This window comes from Trachypithecus francoisi, unplaced genomic scaffold, assembly GCF_009764315.1.
Source record: "Trachypithecus francoisi isolate TF-2019V2 unplaced genomic scaffold, Tfra_2.0 Contig01051, whole genome shotgun sequence".
Lineage (NCBI taxonomy): Eukaryota > Metazoa > Chordata > Mammalia > Primates > Cercopithecidae > Trachypithecus > Trachypithecus francoisi.
The window spans coordinates 6,525-22,015 of record NW_022681101.1 but is presented as its reverse complement, the minus strand read 5'-3'; the positions used below and the strand labels follow the sequence as shown (position 1 = coordinate 22,015).

Sequence of the window (15,491 nt, the reverse complement as noted above, 5' to 3'; positions counted from 1 at the left end):
AATCAGGAGGCTGAGGTGAGAGCATAGCTTGAATCTGGGAGGTTGAGGCTTCAGTGAGCTGTGATCATGACATTGCCCTCTAGCCTGGGTGCCCCCTGGCTCCTCCACAACCTGCGCTAGAAGAGATGGGCCCTGGCTCTGGGCAACAGGCAGCCTCTGAGGTGGGGCAGTTCCTGACCTCCTGCAGCTGGGGACCAAAACCCTGACTTAGGTGCCATGGAGGTTTCTGGCTCAAAGGACCACACTGTTGGTGGCACTGGCAGGGTCGCAGGTTGCCACAGCTACTGCTGCGCCTAAAGCAGGTTGCCACTGCAGCTGAACCTACAGCAGAGGCAGGCAGGGCTGTTCCCAGACAGCCTGGGCATCGCTGAGGGCACGGCCCTTTCATGCTAGAGTCAGCTCTCTCTTGCCAGTGCCCAGAGCAGGATGTTCATGCGCTGGGCACAGGGCAGCAACCAGGAAATGGCTGAGCGGCCGGTTCCCACCCTCCTGCAGCTGGGGCCTGACCACCTGAATTAGCCGCTGGGTGACGTCTGGCCCTAGGGTCCGCCTGGGTGGTGTAAGAGCATGGTCTGGGGTTGCCACCAAGTTTACTGCAGGCGCCATGTGCAGGTAGGTGGCTGCTTCAGCTGAGCCCATGACGGAGGCTGGCAAGGCGTTTCCCAGACAGCCTCAGGGTCATGGAGTGGACCACCATCCCAGCCTAGGGTCCGCGATTTCTTTGCCTGCACCCAGAGTTCCGGGTCACGGGCACTGGGAACTGTGCAGCCAGGGGGACTGGACCAAGGGCAAAGGTTTCTGCCCTGCAGCAGCTGCAGGGCTGATTTCCTGAATTCGGGGCTGAGATGGCATTGGCCCCGGTGTCAGGGCTCTTGGTGGTGCAGGCAAAGTGCCCGGTTGCTCTGCTGCTGCCATGCCCTTGTACAGGTGGCAGCCGCAGCTGAGCTCTCAGGAGAGGCCGGCAGGGTTGGTCCCAGAAAGCGTGAGGATCGCCCAGTGCACCGCTCTCCCAGCCTAGGGTCCACTCTTCCTTGGCCCGTGCCCAGAGCTCGGGGTTTCAGGCACTGAGCCTTTTGCGGCTGCCTAGAATAGGCAGAGCGAGAGGTTCCCGCCCTGGCAAGGCCTCCAGCCATGGAATCCTCACTGCTGTTGGCAGGTGCTGAGCAGAGTGCAAGCGCTGGGATGGGGCTGAGCTGCAGTTTTCCGCCCTCTGGCTGCTGGAGGCCCTACCGCCTGAGTCAGCTGCCTCAGAGCTTTTGGTCATGGGGTCCGCACTGCCGGTGGCTTGCACAGGGTCCGCGGCTGCCACAGCTGCTATAGTTCACTGTGTGCACATGGCAGCCGCCCCTGACCCCACCGCTGAGGCTGCAGGGCTGGTCCGGTCCCAGACAGCCTGAGAGTCATTTGCCCGCACCCAGAGCACCGGGTGGCGGGTGCTGGGCACTGTGTAGCCTCCAGGAATCCACGGAAGGGCAGATTCCCGCTCTCCTGCAGCTGTGGACCCACTGCCTGACTTTGCCACTCGGTGGCGTCTGGCTCTAGGGTTTCGGAGCCGCTAGTGTGGCGGGCAGAGGCCGGGTTTGCCACAGCTGCCCGCCATGAGCAGGTAGCAGCTGCAGCGGAGCTTTAGACCCAGGCTGGCTGGGCTGACCCCAGATAGCCTGACGGTCAGGGAGTGCAGGGTCCTCCCACCCTAAGTCCCCTCTTCCTTTGCTCTTATCCAGAGCGCGTTGTGCGGGCGCTGGGCTCTGTGCAGCAGCCAAGATGGGGCTCAGCAGCGGATTTCCGCCCTGCTGCAGCTGGAGGAGGAACACCTGGATTAGCCGCTGAGGTGGCATCTGGCCCTGGGGTTCCTGCAACTGGTGAGGCGGCCAGGGTCAGGGTTGGTTCCAGGTGACAGCTGCTGCTAAACCCACTGCGAGCCTTAGGGTCACCAAGTTCACTGTCCTTTCATGGTAGTATCTGATCTTTGGCCCGTGCCCAGAGTGCAGGGTCGCCTTGCTGGGCACTGCACAGCCTCTGGGAGCTGTGTCTGCGGCAGTTTCACGTCATCCTGCAGCTGCGTGGCCTAAGGTCTTAGGTGCGGAGGCGCTCTCTGGTACTGCCGTCCACGCTGCTGGTGGCGGAGACAGGGTCAAGGGTTGCCACTGCTGCACCCCTGTGCCATAGCCAGGTGGCAGTTGCAGCTGAGTCCACAGCTGAGGCTGTTGGGGCTGCTCCAAGATGGTCAGAGTGTCGCCGAGATCACCGACATGCCACCCTACATTCTGCTCTTTCTCGGCCTGCACCTAGAGCGCCATGTCACAGGTCCTGGGCCCTGTGAAGCCACGGGGATGGGGCTGAGTGCAGGCTCCCGTCTTCCTGAGAAGTGGACCGAGCACTGGAATTAGGCCCCTGTGGTGGCATCTGACCTTAGGGTCTGAGCTGCTGGTGGCGTGGGCAGGGTCGAAGTAGCCTCCCTTGCTGCTGTGTGCCATTTGCACTGTCCTCCGGAACAGACTGGTCTGTGCTGTGTATGGTCAGTGGAGTCTTCTCTGGACATTCTTCACTGATATCTGCTGACACGGCTCATCTTCTCTTTGATTTTGCATGTATTGCCACCCACTGAGGAAGTTTCTGGTCACCAATGCCATTTTCCTCTAGCCTCCAAGACCTCACATTCTGAGGCCAGCATGTCCCACCAGGGGCCACCACTGGTCTGATCAAACCAGTTGTGAGTCCCCCTCCCACCGACCTTGGAGAGAGTGGATTTTCAGGCAGCACCCACCAGCTGAGAGTAAGGGAATTGATCTCTAAGGCACTTCCTGCTGTCCTGCCACTCTGTCATTCCTGGGACACCCTATGTGCACTAGAGAAGACATCAGCCTGCATATTTTCTCATCTTTAACTGTCTATTTTTTCTTGTCTATCTCTTTGAGCGAGTCCCAGGAGGATGCTGGGGATGAATACCTGATCAGCGACACAGGCAGAGCCATAGTCACATCTCCTGGGAACTTTCTTCTTTCCGTGTAGTTAAAAGCTCAGTTAAAATACACCAAACCTTTGACTAAAAGCATCCCCTCAGCTTGATAAAATTTTAGACAGGATTATTTCTGATTCTAGGCCCCTTGTTTTCTTTTTGTTTGTTTGTTTGTTTTTTAGCATATTTTAGAAATGTTATCATTGTAAATTCTTTCTATGCCTCTTTGATATATAAATCTTTTTAAGAGCCCACTTGTCAGTTTTACACTTCAGGAATATCTATTTCAAGAACCTGGGAAGCATCCCTTTGAAATGTAATTCTCAAGAATGATGACACCATTATCTCCCAGACTCCATGAGAGAGTAAGAGCCAAATTTTGGTGGGCATATTGCTCTAATTTGTAAAATTACCTTCTGTCATAAAGATAAAACATAGTTCAATATTCCTTTGGAAAAGACAACTAGCAAAGACAAGTGGTCTACGATCTCCCCCTCATTCCAGATCTCAAAATCCCTACTGCTGTTTGTTTCAGTGGAGCTGAGTTCAGACTAAGTTCTGGCCTCTACCCTTTTGCAATCGCCTTCAATAACGGCTTTTTTATGTGTTTAACTTTGTCTGGTGCAATTTTTTCTTTGACACTTTTTACCCTAACTAGAACTTCCATTAAAGTCATAGTAGGATTCAAGGCAGTCAAACTTGACTCACATAGGTAAAAAAAAACTCATTAGGATTTAGAAACCCATATTCCCTTCAATAAATTGTTTCTTGAGACTGTTGCCTTACTAAAACTGTCTAGTTCTTATTTTGGCATTGAAAAGGCGAATGCCAATTTTTAAATAAGTCTTTGCTCACTTTTAATTTCTGCTATCACAATTTTATTGATTTCCATGGCTGAACAAGGAGAAGATCAGAACACAATTACAAATTAAATTTTATTTAATTTTTACTATTATAATTTTATTGCTTTCTCTGACTGAAAAGAGAAAACTCAAACAAAGCAGTCTAGTCTACAAAGAGAGGACTAGAACAAAGAATCATGTCTCATTAATACATTTCAGAAAGTTACTTCCATTAACATCAGTGGTGTCATTTAATATCTTAACCTTTCTATCTACCAGATGCTATTATTACTCTATTTTATAGGAAATTAAGTCTTATATATTATATATAGTCATCTGAAGGTTATGTAGCATCGCAGGTATGATAGGCATACAAAGAAACAATGACATTAGAAGCAGAGGAGGGAGAAGGGTTAAAAGGCTAAACCTAGGTCGGTTAAGAGAAAAATGAAAATGATTAGGAGACAAATTCTTGTTGGAAAAAAAATGACTGAGGCAGAGCAAGACAGTGGCGCAGACCTCTCCAGCTATCACACTCCTATAGAAACATCAATGTGAGCAACTGTCTGCATGTGAAATTACCATTACGAGAACAGAACCTCAATGTATGAACAAGGTTATGAAGCACGTTTGGACTGTGAAGATGAGTAAAACCATGGCTTAGACAGTGAGCTAATCAATACACTGTGACTGTGATACTCCTCCCTCAGGCCATTATGGTACCATCTGCAGAAAGTCCCGCAGGACTTATAGTTTTTTCACTGGAAAAAGTCAGCAGGAGGTTGATATTTGTTTTTTCCACTATACTGAGTGCCTTCAAGTAGACTCACTCCTGTATCAGCCCACAAGTGGCATCATGAGTGCCAAAAGGGATGAACCACATGAGGATGCTAAGGACATAAGAGGAGGTGAGGCAGCAACAGCTTCATGTGAAACAATACACAGACTCTACAAGCTTGATGGCCTGACTTGTTCCCCCCATAGCAGGGGCCTCCTTGTGGAGGCCCATCCAGCCAATGTTGCATCAGTGGTGGAGCCATGGCAAGACTTAGATCTAATGTGGGATCTGGGCTATCTCTAATGCTACACGGAATACAACTGTAAGTCCACTCAAAGCTTCTTGTCCACTGAAAAGTAGTCACAAAGAAACCCAGACTGAGAAGACTCAAATATCTAATTCATCAATGTGTAGACAGAGATGTATATCTACATATAATAATAATAACTTAGGAAAAGTTGCCTCTCCGAATGGAAAAAGGAAGGTGTCAGCAACTGAACTTAAAGACATACAGATGAATGATCTGGCAGGCAAAGAATTCAAGAAGAACCTGTGAACACTGAGAAAGCAGAAACACAATTCAGAAATCTACCAGAGAAATTCAACAAATAAATCAAAATAATGGGAAAAAATCAAATGGAAACCCTAGAGCAGGAAAGTTCAGTGAACACATTGAAAATCCAATGGAAGGCACCAACAGCAGAACTGATCAAGCAGAAGAAAGAAATAGTGAGCTCAAAGACAGGCTCTTTGAAAATACATGGTCAGAGTAGAATGAAAAAAAAACAAAGAAGAAGAAGAAACAAAGAAATGTTTTGAGATTTGTGGGACACGAACAAAAGAGCAAATGTATGTATTGTTGGTGTTAAAAGAGGAACTGAGAATGACAAAAAAATGATAGCTTATTCAAAGAAATAATAAAAATCTTTTTAAACCTGGAGAAAGATTAAAATGTTTAGGATGGTCAAAGTCACCAATCGTATTTAATCTGAATAAGGCAACCAAGGACATATTACAATTAAACTCTCAAAGGTAAAAGACAAAGAGAAGATCCTGAAAGGACTAAGAAAAAGGAAACAAATAACACATAAGAGAATTCCCATATGCCTGGCAGCAGACTTCTCAGCAGAAACACTACAGGCCAGGAGAGAGTAGGATAATAGATTCAAGTGCTGAATTTAAAAAACTGTCAACCATGAATAAAATATCCAGCAGAGCTAACATTTAGAAAAAAAAGGAGAGACTGAAACATTCTCAGACAAATAAAAAGCAAAGGAATTTATTGTAATCAAACCAGCCTTACAAGAAATGCTAATTATTGTTTTTCAAACTGAAAGAAAATGGCAGCCATACATAACACAAAAAATCTGAAGGTATAAACCCAGAGGTAGAAGTGAGGATTCAGACAAATTTGGAATGCACTAATACGGTAATAATTGGATGTCAACCACTTATGTATCCTTAGTGTGAAGGTCCATATATAATACAAATAAAATAATAACAATTACAATAACTTGTTAAGGAATAAGCAATATAAAAAGATGTAAATTAAGACATCAAAAATGCAAAATATGAGGGAGTGATGGAGTTAAAGAATAGAGTGGTTTTTTCCTCTTTTTGTAGAATCAAAATTAAATTTTGTGGAATGTTATTAAGTTTAAAATAACATACCGTAACCATAAAATGTTCTTTGCATGCCTTGTTGTAACCACAGAGCAAAAACTTTTAATAGATACTCTAAAAACTAAAAAAAAAAAACCAAGAAACCAAAATACACTGATCGAGTAAATCATTTAACCACAAAGGAAGATAGTGAGATCAATCAATCAAAGTATAAATTTTAAAAAAAGAAAAAAACATGAAAGAAAGTAATAATATGGCAGTACTAAGTCCTTGCCTATCAATAATTAGCTTGTATGTAAATGGATTATCCCATTTAAGAGATATAATTGCTACACTGATGAAAAACAAGACCTAACTATAAACTTTCTACAGGAAATTCACTTCATCTGTAAATACACACACACATTGAAAGTGATCACATGGAAAAATATATTTCATAAACACGGAATCAGAAAGAAAGCCTATACCGCCTATCTGATATATTTATTTCAGATAACATATACTTCAAGGAAAAACCTATAAAAACAGACAAATATGGCCATTACATAATGATAAAGGGGTCAGTATCACAAGACAATATAATAATTGTAAATATATATGCCCTCTATATTGAAGCACCTAAATATACAAAGCAAACATTAATAGATCTAACAGGAGAAACAGAAAGCAAGAAAATAATAGTAGGAAACCTTAATATTCCCCTTTCAGAAATAAACAGATTATCAAGACAGAAAATCAACAAAGAAAGAAACATCATATTGAAACTGAACTGTAAACCAAAATAACTTAGCATTCATTTACAGAACATTTAATCCATTTATCTCAACTGTGCAGGCAACATTTTCCATGATGGGTCATATATTAAGCCACAAAATGAGCCTTAGCAAATTCAAAAAAATCAAAATTATACACGTTTTTTTTCTCACAATATAGAATAAAACTAAAAATAAACAACAAGCACTTTAGAAAACGTGTAAATACATACAAATTAAATGTGTCCCTGAACAACCAATGGGTTAAAAAATAAATTTTGTTTCATTTTAAAAGTTCTTAAGACAAATGAAAATGAAATCAGAACAAATGAACGCTTATGAAATACAGCAAAAAAGTCCTCAGAGGAAGTTTGAAGAAATTTCCATATGAAAAAAGAAATCTCTAACAGTTTAAGAATATATTTCAGGGAATTATAGAATCATGAACAAACTAAGCACCAAATTGGTAAAAGAATGTAAATAACGAAGCCCAGAGCACAAAGAAACAAAATGGAAACTAAAATAAGAAAGATCAATAAAATAAAAAGTTATTCTTTGAAAAGATAAACACAATTGATATATCTTTAGTCATACTAAGAAAAAAGAAGATTCACATAAATAAAACCAGAGATGAAAAACAGACATTACAATGGTTACTACAGAAATACAAAGAATCATGAGAAATACTACAGGCAATTATATGCCAATAAATTGGAAAACCCAGAAGAAATAAATAAGTTTCTAAACACGTATAACCTATCAAAATTGAAGAAAGAAGAAACACAAAATGCGAAAAGACCAGTAAAAAATAATGAGATTGAAGCATTGATTTCAAGTCTCTCCATACAAGAAAATCAGGAGGCCTGGGCACAGTATCTCACACACGTAATATCACACTTTGGAGGCCAAGGCAGGAGGATTGTTTGAAGCCAGAAGTTCCAGATTAGCCTGGAGAACATAGTGAGACCCAGTCTTTACAAAAACAAAACTAAAAATTAGCCAGGTACTGGTGTGCACGTGTAGTCCTAAAAACCTGGGAGGCTGAGGCAACAGCATCATTTAAGACCAGGAATTTGAGGCTGCAGTGAGCTATGACTGCACCATTGTACTCCAGCCTGATTGACAGAAAAGACCCTGTATCTAAACTAAAATAATAATAATAAATAAATAAATAATAAAAGAAAGAAAAAAAAGAGGAAAATAAAATTTCAGGACCCGATGCTTATACTGCCAAATTCTACAAAACATTTAAAGAACTTAATTTATAAAGTGTTCCAAAAACCTGAAAAAGAGGAAACTCTTCCAAACTCATTCTATGAAGGCAGAATTACCTTATTCCAAAATGAGACAAGAACAATGAAAAAGTAAACCACAAGGTAATATCACTGATGAACATTAATGCAAAAATTCAAAATCAGCAATGCTAGCAATCATAATTTGAAAGCACAGGCGCAGCCTTTCCTAGAAAGCGAGGCCCCGACGGAGCTGCAGGACGTGGGAGAGCCCGCTTTGCTGGAACCGCTACTCCTCAGCGAGGAGCAATACCGGGCCCTGCTGGAGGAGCTCTAGGACGCCGGGTCGGGACGGGATCGGGGGCGGGGCGGTGGCCTCCCTTTCGCGGAGAGCACCTGCCTCGGTGTGGAGAGGCCTGTTTCCCCTCCGGGCTGACCAGCCTGGCATTCCTGCCTTCCGGGTCTGGGCCTGGCGGCTGCGGCGGCGGCGGCGGCGGCGGCGGCGGCCAGAGACTCCACCCCGAGGAGAACTGAGCCTCCCCGGGGTCCCAGAGCCCGCCCGGGTTCCAGGAGGGGGGCCGTCTACTGCGCATGCGCGCGTGTGCGGGCAGCCGCCTGGGCCCCGGGAGCCGCCCCGGCAGAGCTCTCGTGCGTTTCCACCGCCCGACCCCAGCTTGATCCCCCACGCCACTCCCCAACCCCGCGCTCGCGCGCACACACACGCGCGCACCAACACACCCACACAACCACACACCCTCGCACCCACACACACCACCCCCACCCCCGCCCCCGCCGCCACAGCGTTCTGCGCTGGGCTGCTGGCTGGAGGCCTCCATGCCGCCAAACACCGGGTCCGGGCAGCCTCCAGGCCTGCTCTCCCTCCCGCGGCTCGCCTCGTCTGTGCCTCCGCTCCACCGTCACTCGCCCACCCGTGCCCCTGCAGCCTCCCCGCTGTCAGCACGGAACACCTGGCGGCTACCTGCACACCCCAGATCCCACACGCAGCGGGGATGCTGACCCTTCCAGGCGGGAGGGAAGGCAGGCGGAGATGGACAGGGGAAAGCGAGACCTAGAGGGATGGACGGAGGAGGAGGGACGTTGGAAGGGAGGGAGGGACGGACGGACGGACGGAGAGAGGGAGGGAGAGAGGAACGGACGGAAAGACGGAGCGACGGAAGGACAGAGTGGGGGCGGGAGGGAGCAAGGGACAGAGGGACTCCGGCAGAGAGGAAAAGCCGTCTTCGGCCTCCAGGAGCAACAGGACCGGCCCTCCCCCACGCCCCCGCAGGCCGGGAAAAAGGCCAGCGCCCAGCGCGGGCAGAGGGCTGGGCCCACAGCCGCCGCGTCGGGCGGCGGGGCACTCATACCCCGAGGAACGGGCCATGTCTGCCAAGGCGAGAGAGACCCAGACTCGGGTGGCCGTCCGGTTTGCACCCTCATGGTTTACAGACCTGCCGTCCCCAGGCTGAGCCCTGCACCGCAGCGCGAGGCGGGCAGCCCCGTCCACACAGGGGCCACACTCAGGACGACTGAAGCGTGATTTCGGATTCCACGTTGCTCCGCCGTCTGCCAGGGGGCCGGTTGCTCACGTCCCTCCGGCCCCCGAAAGCCTGACCAGGTTGGCTGTTTGATTCCCGAGCCCTGCGGGGACCCAGAAACTTCCAGGGAGGCGTGGAACGCCAGCACCGTGTCCCCGCTCTCCTCGCCGGCTTCCAGAGCGGCCACAGTGGCGACTCCGCACCTCTTGCAGGATGCAGGAATCCATCGTCAGGCCGTGACGCCGGGGATGCAGCTTTCCTCCGGGGTGTCGCTCTGCTCTTCTGCGCGGAAGTGAACGCGACCCACACGCCTGCGTGTGTGAGACCCTCACGGCAACGGCGACACGCACGGGCACGTCCCCCTTCAAGGAGAGAGGGCCCGGCCGTCTCAAGACTCTCATGCAGGTTCATTTTCACGCCCCACTCCACCCTTCCAGGCTGGCTTCTCCCTGCTGGAGACGCCCGCGGAGCCCCGAGAGCGGCTTCCAGGCCCCGCAGAATCGCTGGAGAGGCTCAGAGCGCCTGTCCCCGAAGCCGGGTCCCCGTCCCACCCCCCACCCCCCGCCACCCTACCCCAGACCCCCCCACACCCAATGCCCCCTTCCTGGGCTTCGCCGGCCCCACCCCCACCGAGGACACAGGGCCCTGGGCCCTGTGGTCTCCGGCTTCCCAGGGCGGGCTGACCCAGGGCTCCCCCCCATGCCCCCGCATTCCAGAAGGGGTGGAGCCTGTGTGCCTTTATAAGGGCCGCTGGCCGGCTGGGCCGGCCTCCTGGCTGGACCTGCGCGCCGTGCACAGGCCGACTCAGGGCCACGGGAGCCCGCCGGCCTCTCTCTGCCCGTGTCTGTCCGCGAAATTCCGGCCAGGCCTCCCCGCGATGGCTCTCCCGACACCTGCCGACGGCGCCCTCCCGGCGGGAGCCCGAGGACGGGGACGGCGAAGGAGACTCGTTTGGACCCCGAGCCAAAGGGAGGCCCTGCGAGCCTGCTTTGAGCGGAACCCGTACCCGGGCATCGCCACCAGGGAAGAGCTGGCCCAGGCCATCGGCATTCCGGAGCCCAGGGTCCAGATTTGGTTTCAGAACGAGAGATCGCGCCAGCTGAGGCAGCACCGGCGGGAATCTCGGCCCTGGCCGGGCAAGCGCGGCCCGCAAGAAGGCAGGCGAAAGCGGACCGCCGTCACCCGGTCCCAGACCGCCCTGCTCCTGCGAGCCTTCCAGCAGGATCGCTTTCCGGGCATCGCCACCCGGGAAGAACTGGCCAGAGAGACGGGCCTCCCGGAGTCCCGGATTCAGATTTGGTTTCAGAACCGGAGGGCCAGGCACCCAGGCCAGGGTGGCAGGGCAGCGGCGCACGCAGGCGGGCCGTGCAACGCGGCCCCCGGCGGGTGTCCCCCCGCTCCCTCGCCGGTCGCCTTCACCCACACCGGGGCGTGGGGAACGGGGCTTCCCGCACCCCACACGCCCTGCGCGCCGTGGACTCTCCCACAGGGGGCTTTCGTGAGCCAGGGAGCAGGGGCCGTCGCCCCTCTCCGGCCCAGCCAGGCTGCGCAGGCCGCAGGGTTCTCCCTTCCCCCGCCGGCAGGCGGGGATTGGGATTTTCCTTTCGCTGCCCTGGCTACCCCGGAAGGGGCGCTCTCCCACCCTCAGACTCCCCCGGGGTGGCCCCCGCGCCCCAGCCAATGCCTGGGGGATCAGGACCCGCAGCACCACAGCCTGCCGGGCCCTTGCTCGGTGGGACAGCCTGCGCCCGCTCCAGCTGAGCCGCAGGGCCAGGGTGTGCCTGCGCCGCCCACGTCCCAGGGGAGTCCGTGGTGGGGCTGGGGCCAGGGGCCCCAGGTCGCCAGGGCGGCGTGGGAGGCCCCAGTCGGGGCAGCTCCACCTCCGGGGCCCGCGCCCCCGGAGGCCTCCGCGCCGCAGGAGCAGCTGCAAGACATCCGGGCGTCCTCCCCGCCGCTCCGGGAGCCTGGGCGCTCGTCTGCACTCCCCTCCAGCCTGCTGGATGAGCTCCTGGAGGAGACTCCCGAGTTTCTGCAGCAGGCGCGGTCTTTCCTAGAAAGCGAGGCCCCGACGGAGCTGCAGGACGTGGGAGAGCCCGCTTTGCTGGAACCGCTACTCCTCAGCGAGGAGGAATACCGGGCCCTGCTGGAGGAGCTCTAGGACGCCGGGTCGGGACGGGATCGGGGGCGGGGCGGTGGCCTCCCTTTCGCGGAGAGCACCTGCCTCGGTGTGGAGAGGCCTGTTTCCCCTCCGGGCTGACCAGCCTGGCATTCCTGCCTTCCGGGTCTGGGCCTGGCGGCTGCGGCGGCGGCGGCGGCGCGGCGGCGGCGGCGGCGGCGGCGGCGGCCAGAGACTCCACCCCGAGGAGAACTGAGCCTCCCCGGGGTCCCAGAGCCCGCCCGGGTTCCAGGAGGGGGGCCGTCTACTGCGCATGCGCGCGTGTGCGGGCAGCCGCCTGGGCCCCGGGAGCCGCCCCGGCAGAGCTCTCGCGCGTTTCCACCGCCCGACCCCAGCTTGATCCCCCACGCCACTCCCCAACCCCGCGCTCGCGCGCACACACACGCGCGCACCAACACACCCACACAACCACACACCCTCGCACCCACACACACCACCCCCACCCCCGCCCCCGCCGCCACAGCGTTCTGCGCTGGGCTGCTGGCTGGAGACCTCCATGCCGCCAAACACCGGGTCAGGAGATCGAGACCATCCTGGCTAACACGGTGAAATCCCGTCTCTACTAAAAAAATACAAAATACTAGCCGGGCGAGGTGGCGGGCGCCTGTAGTCCCAGCTACTTGGGAGGCTGAGGCAGGAGAATGGCGTAAACCCGGGAGGCGGAGCTTGCAGTGAGCTGAGATCTGGCCACTGCTCTCCAGACTGGATGACAGAGCGAGAATCCGTCTCAAAAAAAAAAAAAAAAAAGACATAGTCTTGCTCTGTCACCCAGGCTGGAGTTCAGTGGCACGGTCTTGGCTCACTATAACCTCCATCTCCCAGGTGATTCTCCTGCTTCAGGCTGTCAGACAGTTGGGATTACAGGTGCCCCACACCAAGCCCGGCTCATTTTTTAATTTATGGTAGAGACACGGTTTCACCATGTTGGTTGGACTGGTCTTCGATTCTGGACCTCAGGTAATCTCCCCTCCTCAGCCTCCCAAAGTGCTGGAATTACAGAAATGAGCCACCATGCCCAGCCGAATAATAGGACTTTTAAAAGTCCTATTTCTTGGCTCTGCTATTGTTTAATAATCCAACCCAAGGAGTTTGTTATAAAGGTTATTTATTGTCTTCAATATCTTTGTGACGAATGCAATTCACACACACACACGAAGTCCTGAGAATCTTTCATAAAAAATAGATGTGCTCTGTGGCCGCGTCCCGGCCTGGGGTGAGGGATCAGCTGTCCCCGGTGCGCCTGTACTCCGCAGTGCCATCAGCCACGATGGCATCAAGCGGCGAGCGCTTCTTGCGGATGCTGCGCCCAGACGAGATGAGGTCCGCGTAGCCCCGCTGGTGCGAGAAGGCGAGAAGGCGTAGGCCGAGCGCCGCGATGACACGGCCCGGCGGAACACCTGCTGCCTCCGCTGCCACTGCTCCTCCGCCTTCAACCGCTTGCGATGCTTCTGGATCTTATGACTTTCTGACGCCCAAATGGTCATTGACAGGAATCGGATGGCAACGACGGGCAGTGAGCACACGGCAACAGTCAGGATTATAGTTAACCAAATGTATGGCTGTCTCAGAGCGTTTGAAGCTGTGCCTGTAAATTGAAATGTAGGTGGAAAGAGAACATATATTCCAGCACTATGAAAGTCAAACATGATGCCAAAATAAAGTGCAATGTTCCAAAAATTGAAAAAGCATTCACAAAAGTCCAATAAGAAGTATCCAAGCCAATCTGGAAATTGACTGTTATTACAAGAGCAGAGGCAATGGTGACAGCAAAAGACTGGTAGTCAGAAGGTGCCTCTCCATCCTGCCCTACGGTTTGCAGATAAGCTCCAAGAGGTATGAAGAAGAGGATCATCGATGTTAGGACCCCATGCAACAAGCTTACGAAGAATCTCTTATAGTGAATAGTAAGTCTCTTTGTCCCACTATGTGTAACCCAGGGAATCGGAGGCTCAGTTTGTCACTCACATCCTGGTCGAGCAGTCCCATGAGGAGCACGGGCAGGCTGGAGTATAGCCCGTTGTAGAGAGTGATGAACCAGTCCTCGTATGCAGTCTGTGCAGAGTAGCCACTGAAGAAGGAGTACCAGAAATGAACCAAAGTAAAGGCAAAGTTTTTGTAAAAGAAGTATGGTAGGAACTTGCACATCCTTATGTAAGACCACCGGCCGTGCACCAGCAGTAGCCTCTGCAGATAGCGGAACTGAGCAAAGGAATCGTCGTCACTCGACATGACAGCTTGCATTCCTTCTTGTCCACTTATTCCAACGCCAATGTGGGCAGTTTTGATCATGTTCACATCACTGGCCCCGTCTCCGATGGCCAGCGTGATGGCTTTCTTGTACCTCTTCACCAGGTCCACCACCATGGCCTTCTGCTTGGGGGTGACGCGGCAGCAGATGACTGCGCTGCACTCGCAGGCCAGGTCCACAGTTTTTCTGCCGCTGCTCTTTCTTAGCTTCTAGCCTCCTTTTACTTTGGGTCCGCATCCGTCTTTCTTCTTCTGTTCTTGGGAACTTCAGCTTCAGAATCTTACTTCTCTTGGTCTTTTTCTCGAGAAGCATTTCATTCAACCAAGAACCAGTGATGATTAACGCACGGTTTCCACCGGGTGGAAAAAAAGGTTCCTGCATAGGAGGTGCAAACTTTGCATAGACTCCACCTCTATTCCTCTGGTTTTCCATCCTTGCATGAAGAAGAGAATTAATATCTTCCCCATAACAGATGGTGGTGTCTTCAGTCAGAAGTTTACAAGCAAATCCTATATTTTCAGCAGTTTCCTTTTTGTCTCCAGTAAGCACCCAGATCTTAATGTCAGCTTTTGCAAGTTTTGAAATGGTTTCTGGAACCCCATCCCGTAGCTTGTCTTCAATAGCTGTAGCTCCCAGGAGAATTAAGTCTTTTTCAATCTCCTCATATACTTTATCCAGAGCTCCGTCCCGGTTGGTGGAGGCCACACTGGCAGCCCTAAACTTTTTATTTAATGGTATTATTTTTAATTGAGTTATTTGAGTTCCTTGTGGATTCTCAATGTTAGCCTTTTATCAGATACATTGTTTGCAAATATTTTCTTTCATTCTGTAGGGTATCTGTTTACTCTGTTGATTATTTCTTTTGCTGTGCAGAAGCTTTTTAGTCTAATTAAGTCCCATTTGTCTAAGGCAGTTGATGTGCTGTCATTTTGAGGACTTAGTCATAAATTCTTTGCCTAGATCAATATCCAGAAGATTTCTCCTAGGTTATCTTCTGTGATATTATTGTTTCAGTTCTTACATTTAAGTCTTTAATCACCTTGAGTTAATTTTTTTATATGGTGAGAGATAAGGGTCCAGTTTTTTTCTGCATGTGGCTCTCCAATTACCCCAGCACCATTTATTGAATAGGGTATCCTTTCCCCAGTGTTTGATTTCTTAACTTTGTCAAAGATCAGTTGATTGAGGTACATTTCTTTATTTCTATGTGTCTATTTTGTTCCATTGATCTATATGTCTGTTTTTTATATCAGGGCCCTGATGTCTTGCTTACTATAGCCTTGTAGTATAATGTGATACCTCCAATTGTATTCTTTTTGCTTAGGATTGCCTTGGTTTTAGGA

At 51.0% G+C, this 15,491-nt stretch overlaps 1 protein-coding gene and 1 pseudogene across 1 annotated transcript; one reads left to right on the top strand and one right to left on the bottom strand.

The window, feature by feature from the left end:
* Positions 1-10,479: 10,479 nt before the first annotated feature.
* DUX4 (double homeobox 4) lies at positions 10,480-12,035 on the top strand. The gene has a single exon (XM_033223035.1). The coding sequence runs from the start codon at positions 10,602-10,604 to the stop codon at positions 11,880-11,882; it is 1,281 nt and encodes a 426-aa protein (XP_033078926.1). The 5' UTR covers positions 10,480-10,601; the 3' UTR covers positions 11,883-12,035.
* A 1,086-nt stretch (positions 12,036-13,121) lies between these two features.
* LOC117090628 lies at positions 13,122-14,874 on the bottom strand (annotated as a pseudogene).
* Between the last annotated feature and the right edge of the window lie 617 nt (positions 14,875-15,491).

Coding starts and splice junctions, on each gene's coding strand:
- DUX4 (XM_033223035.1), top strand. CDS start 10,602: ATGGCTCTCCCGACACCTGCCGACGGCGCCCTCCCGGCGGGAGCCCGA.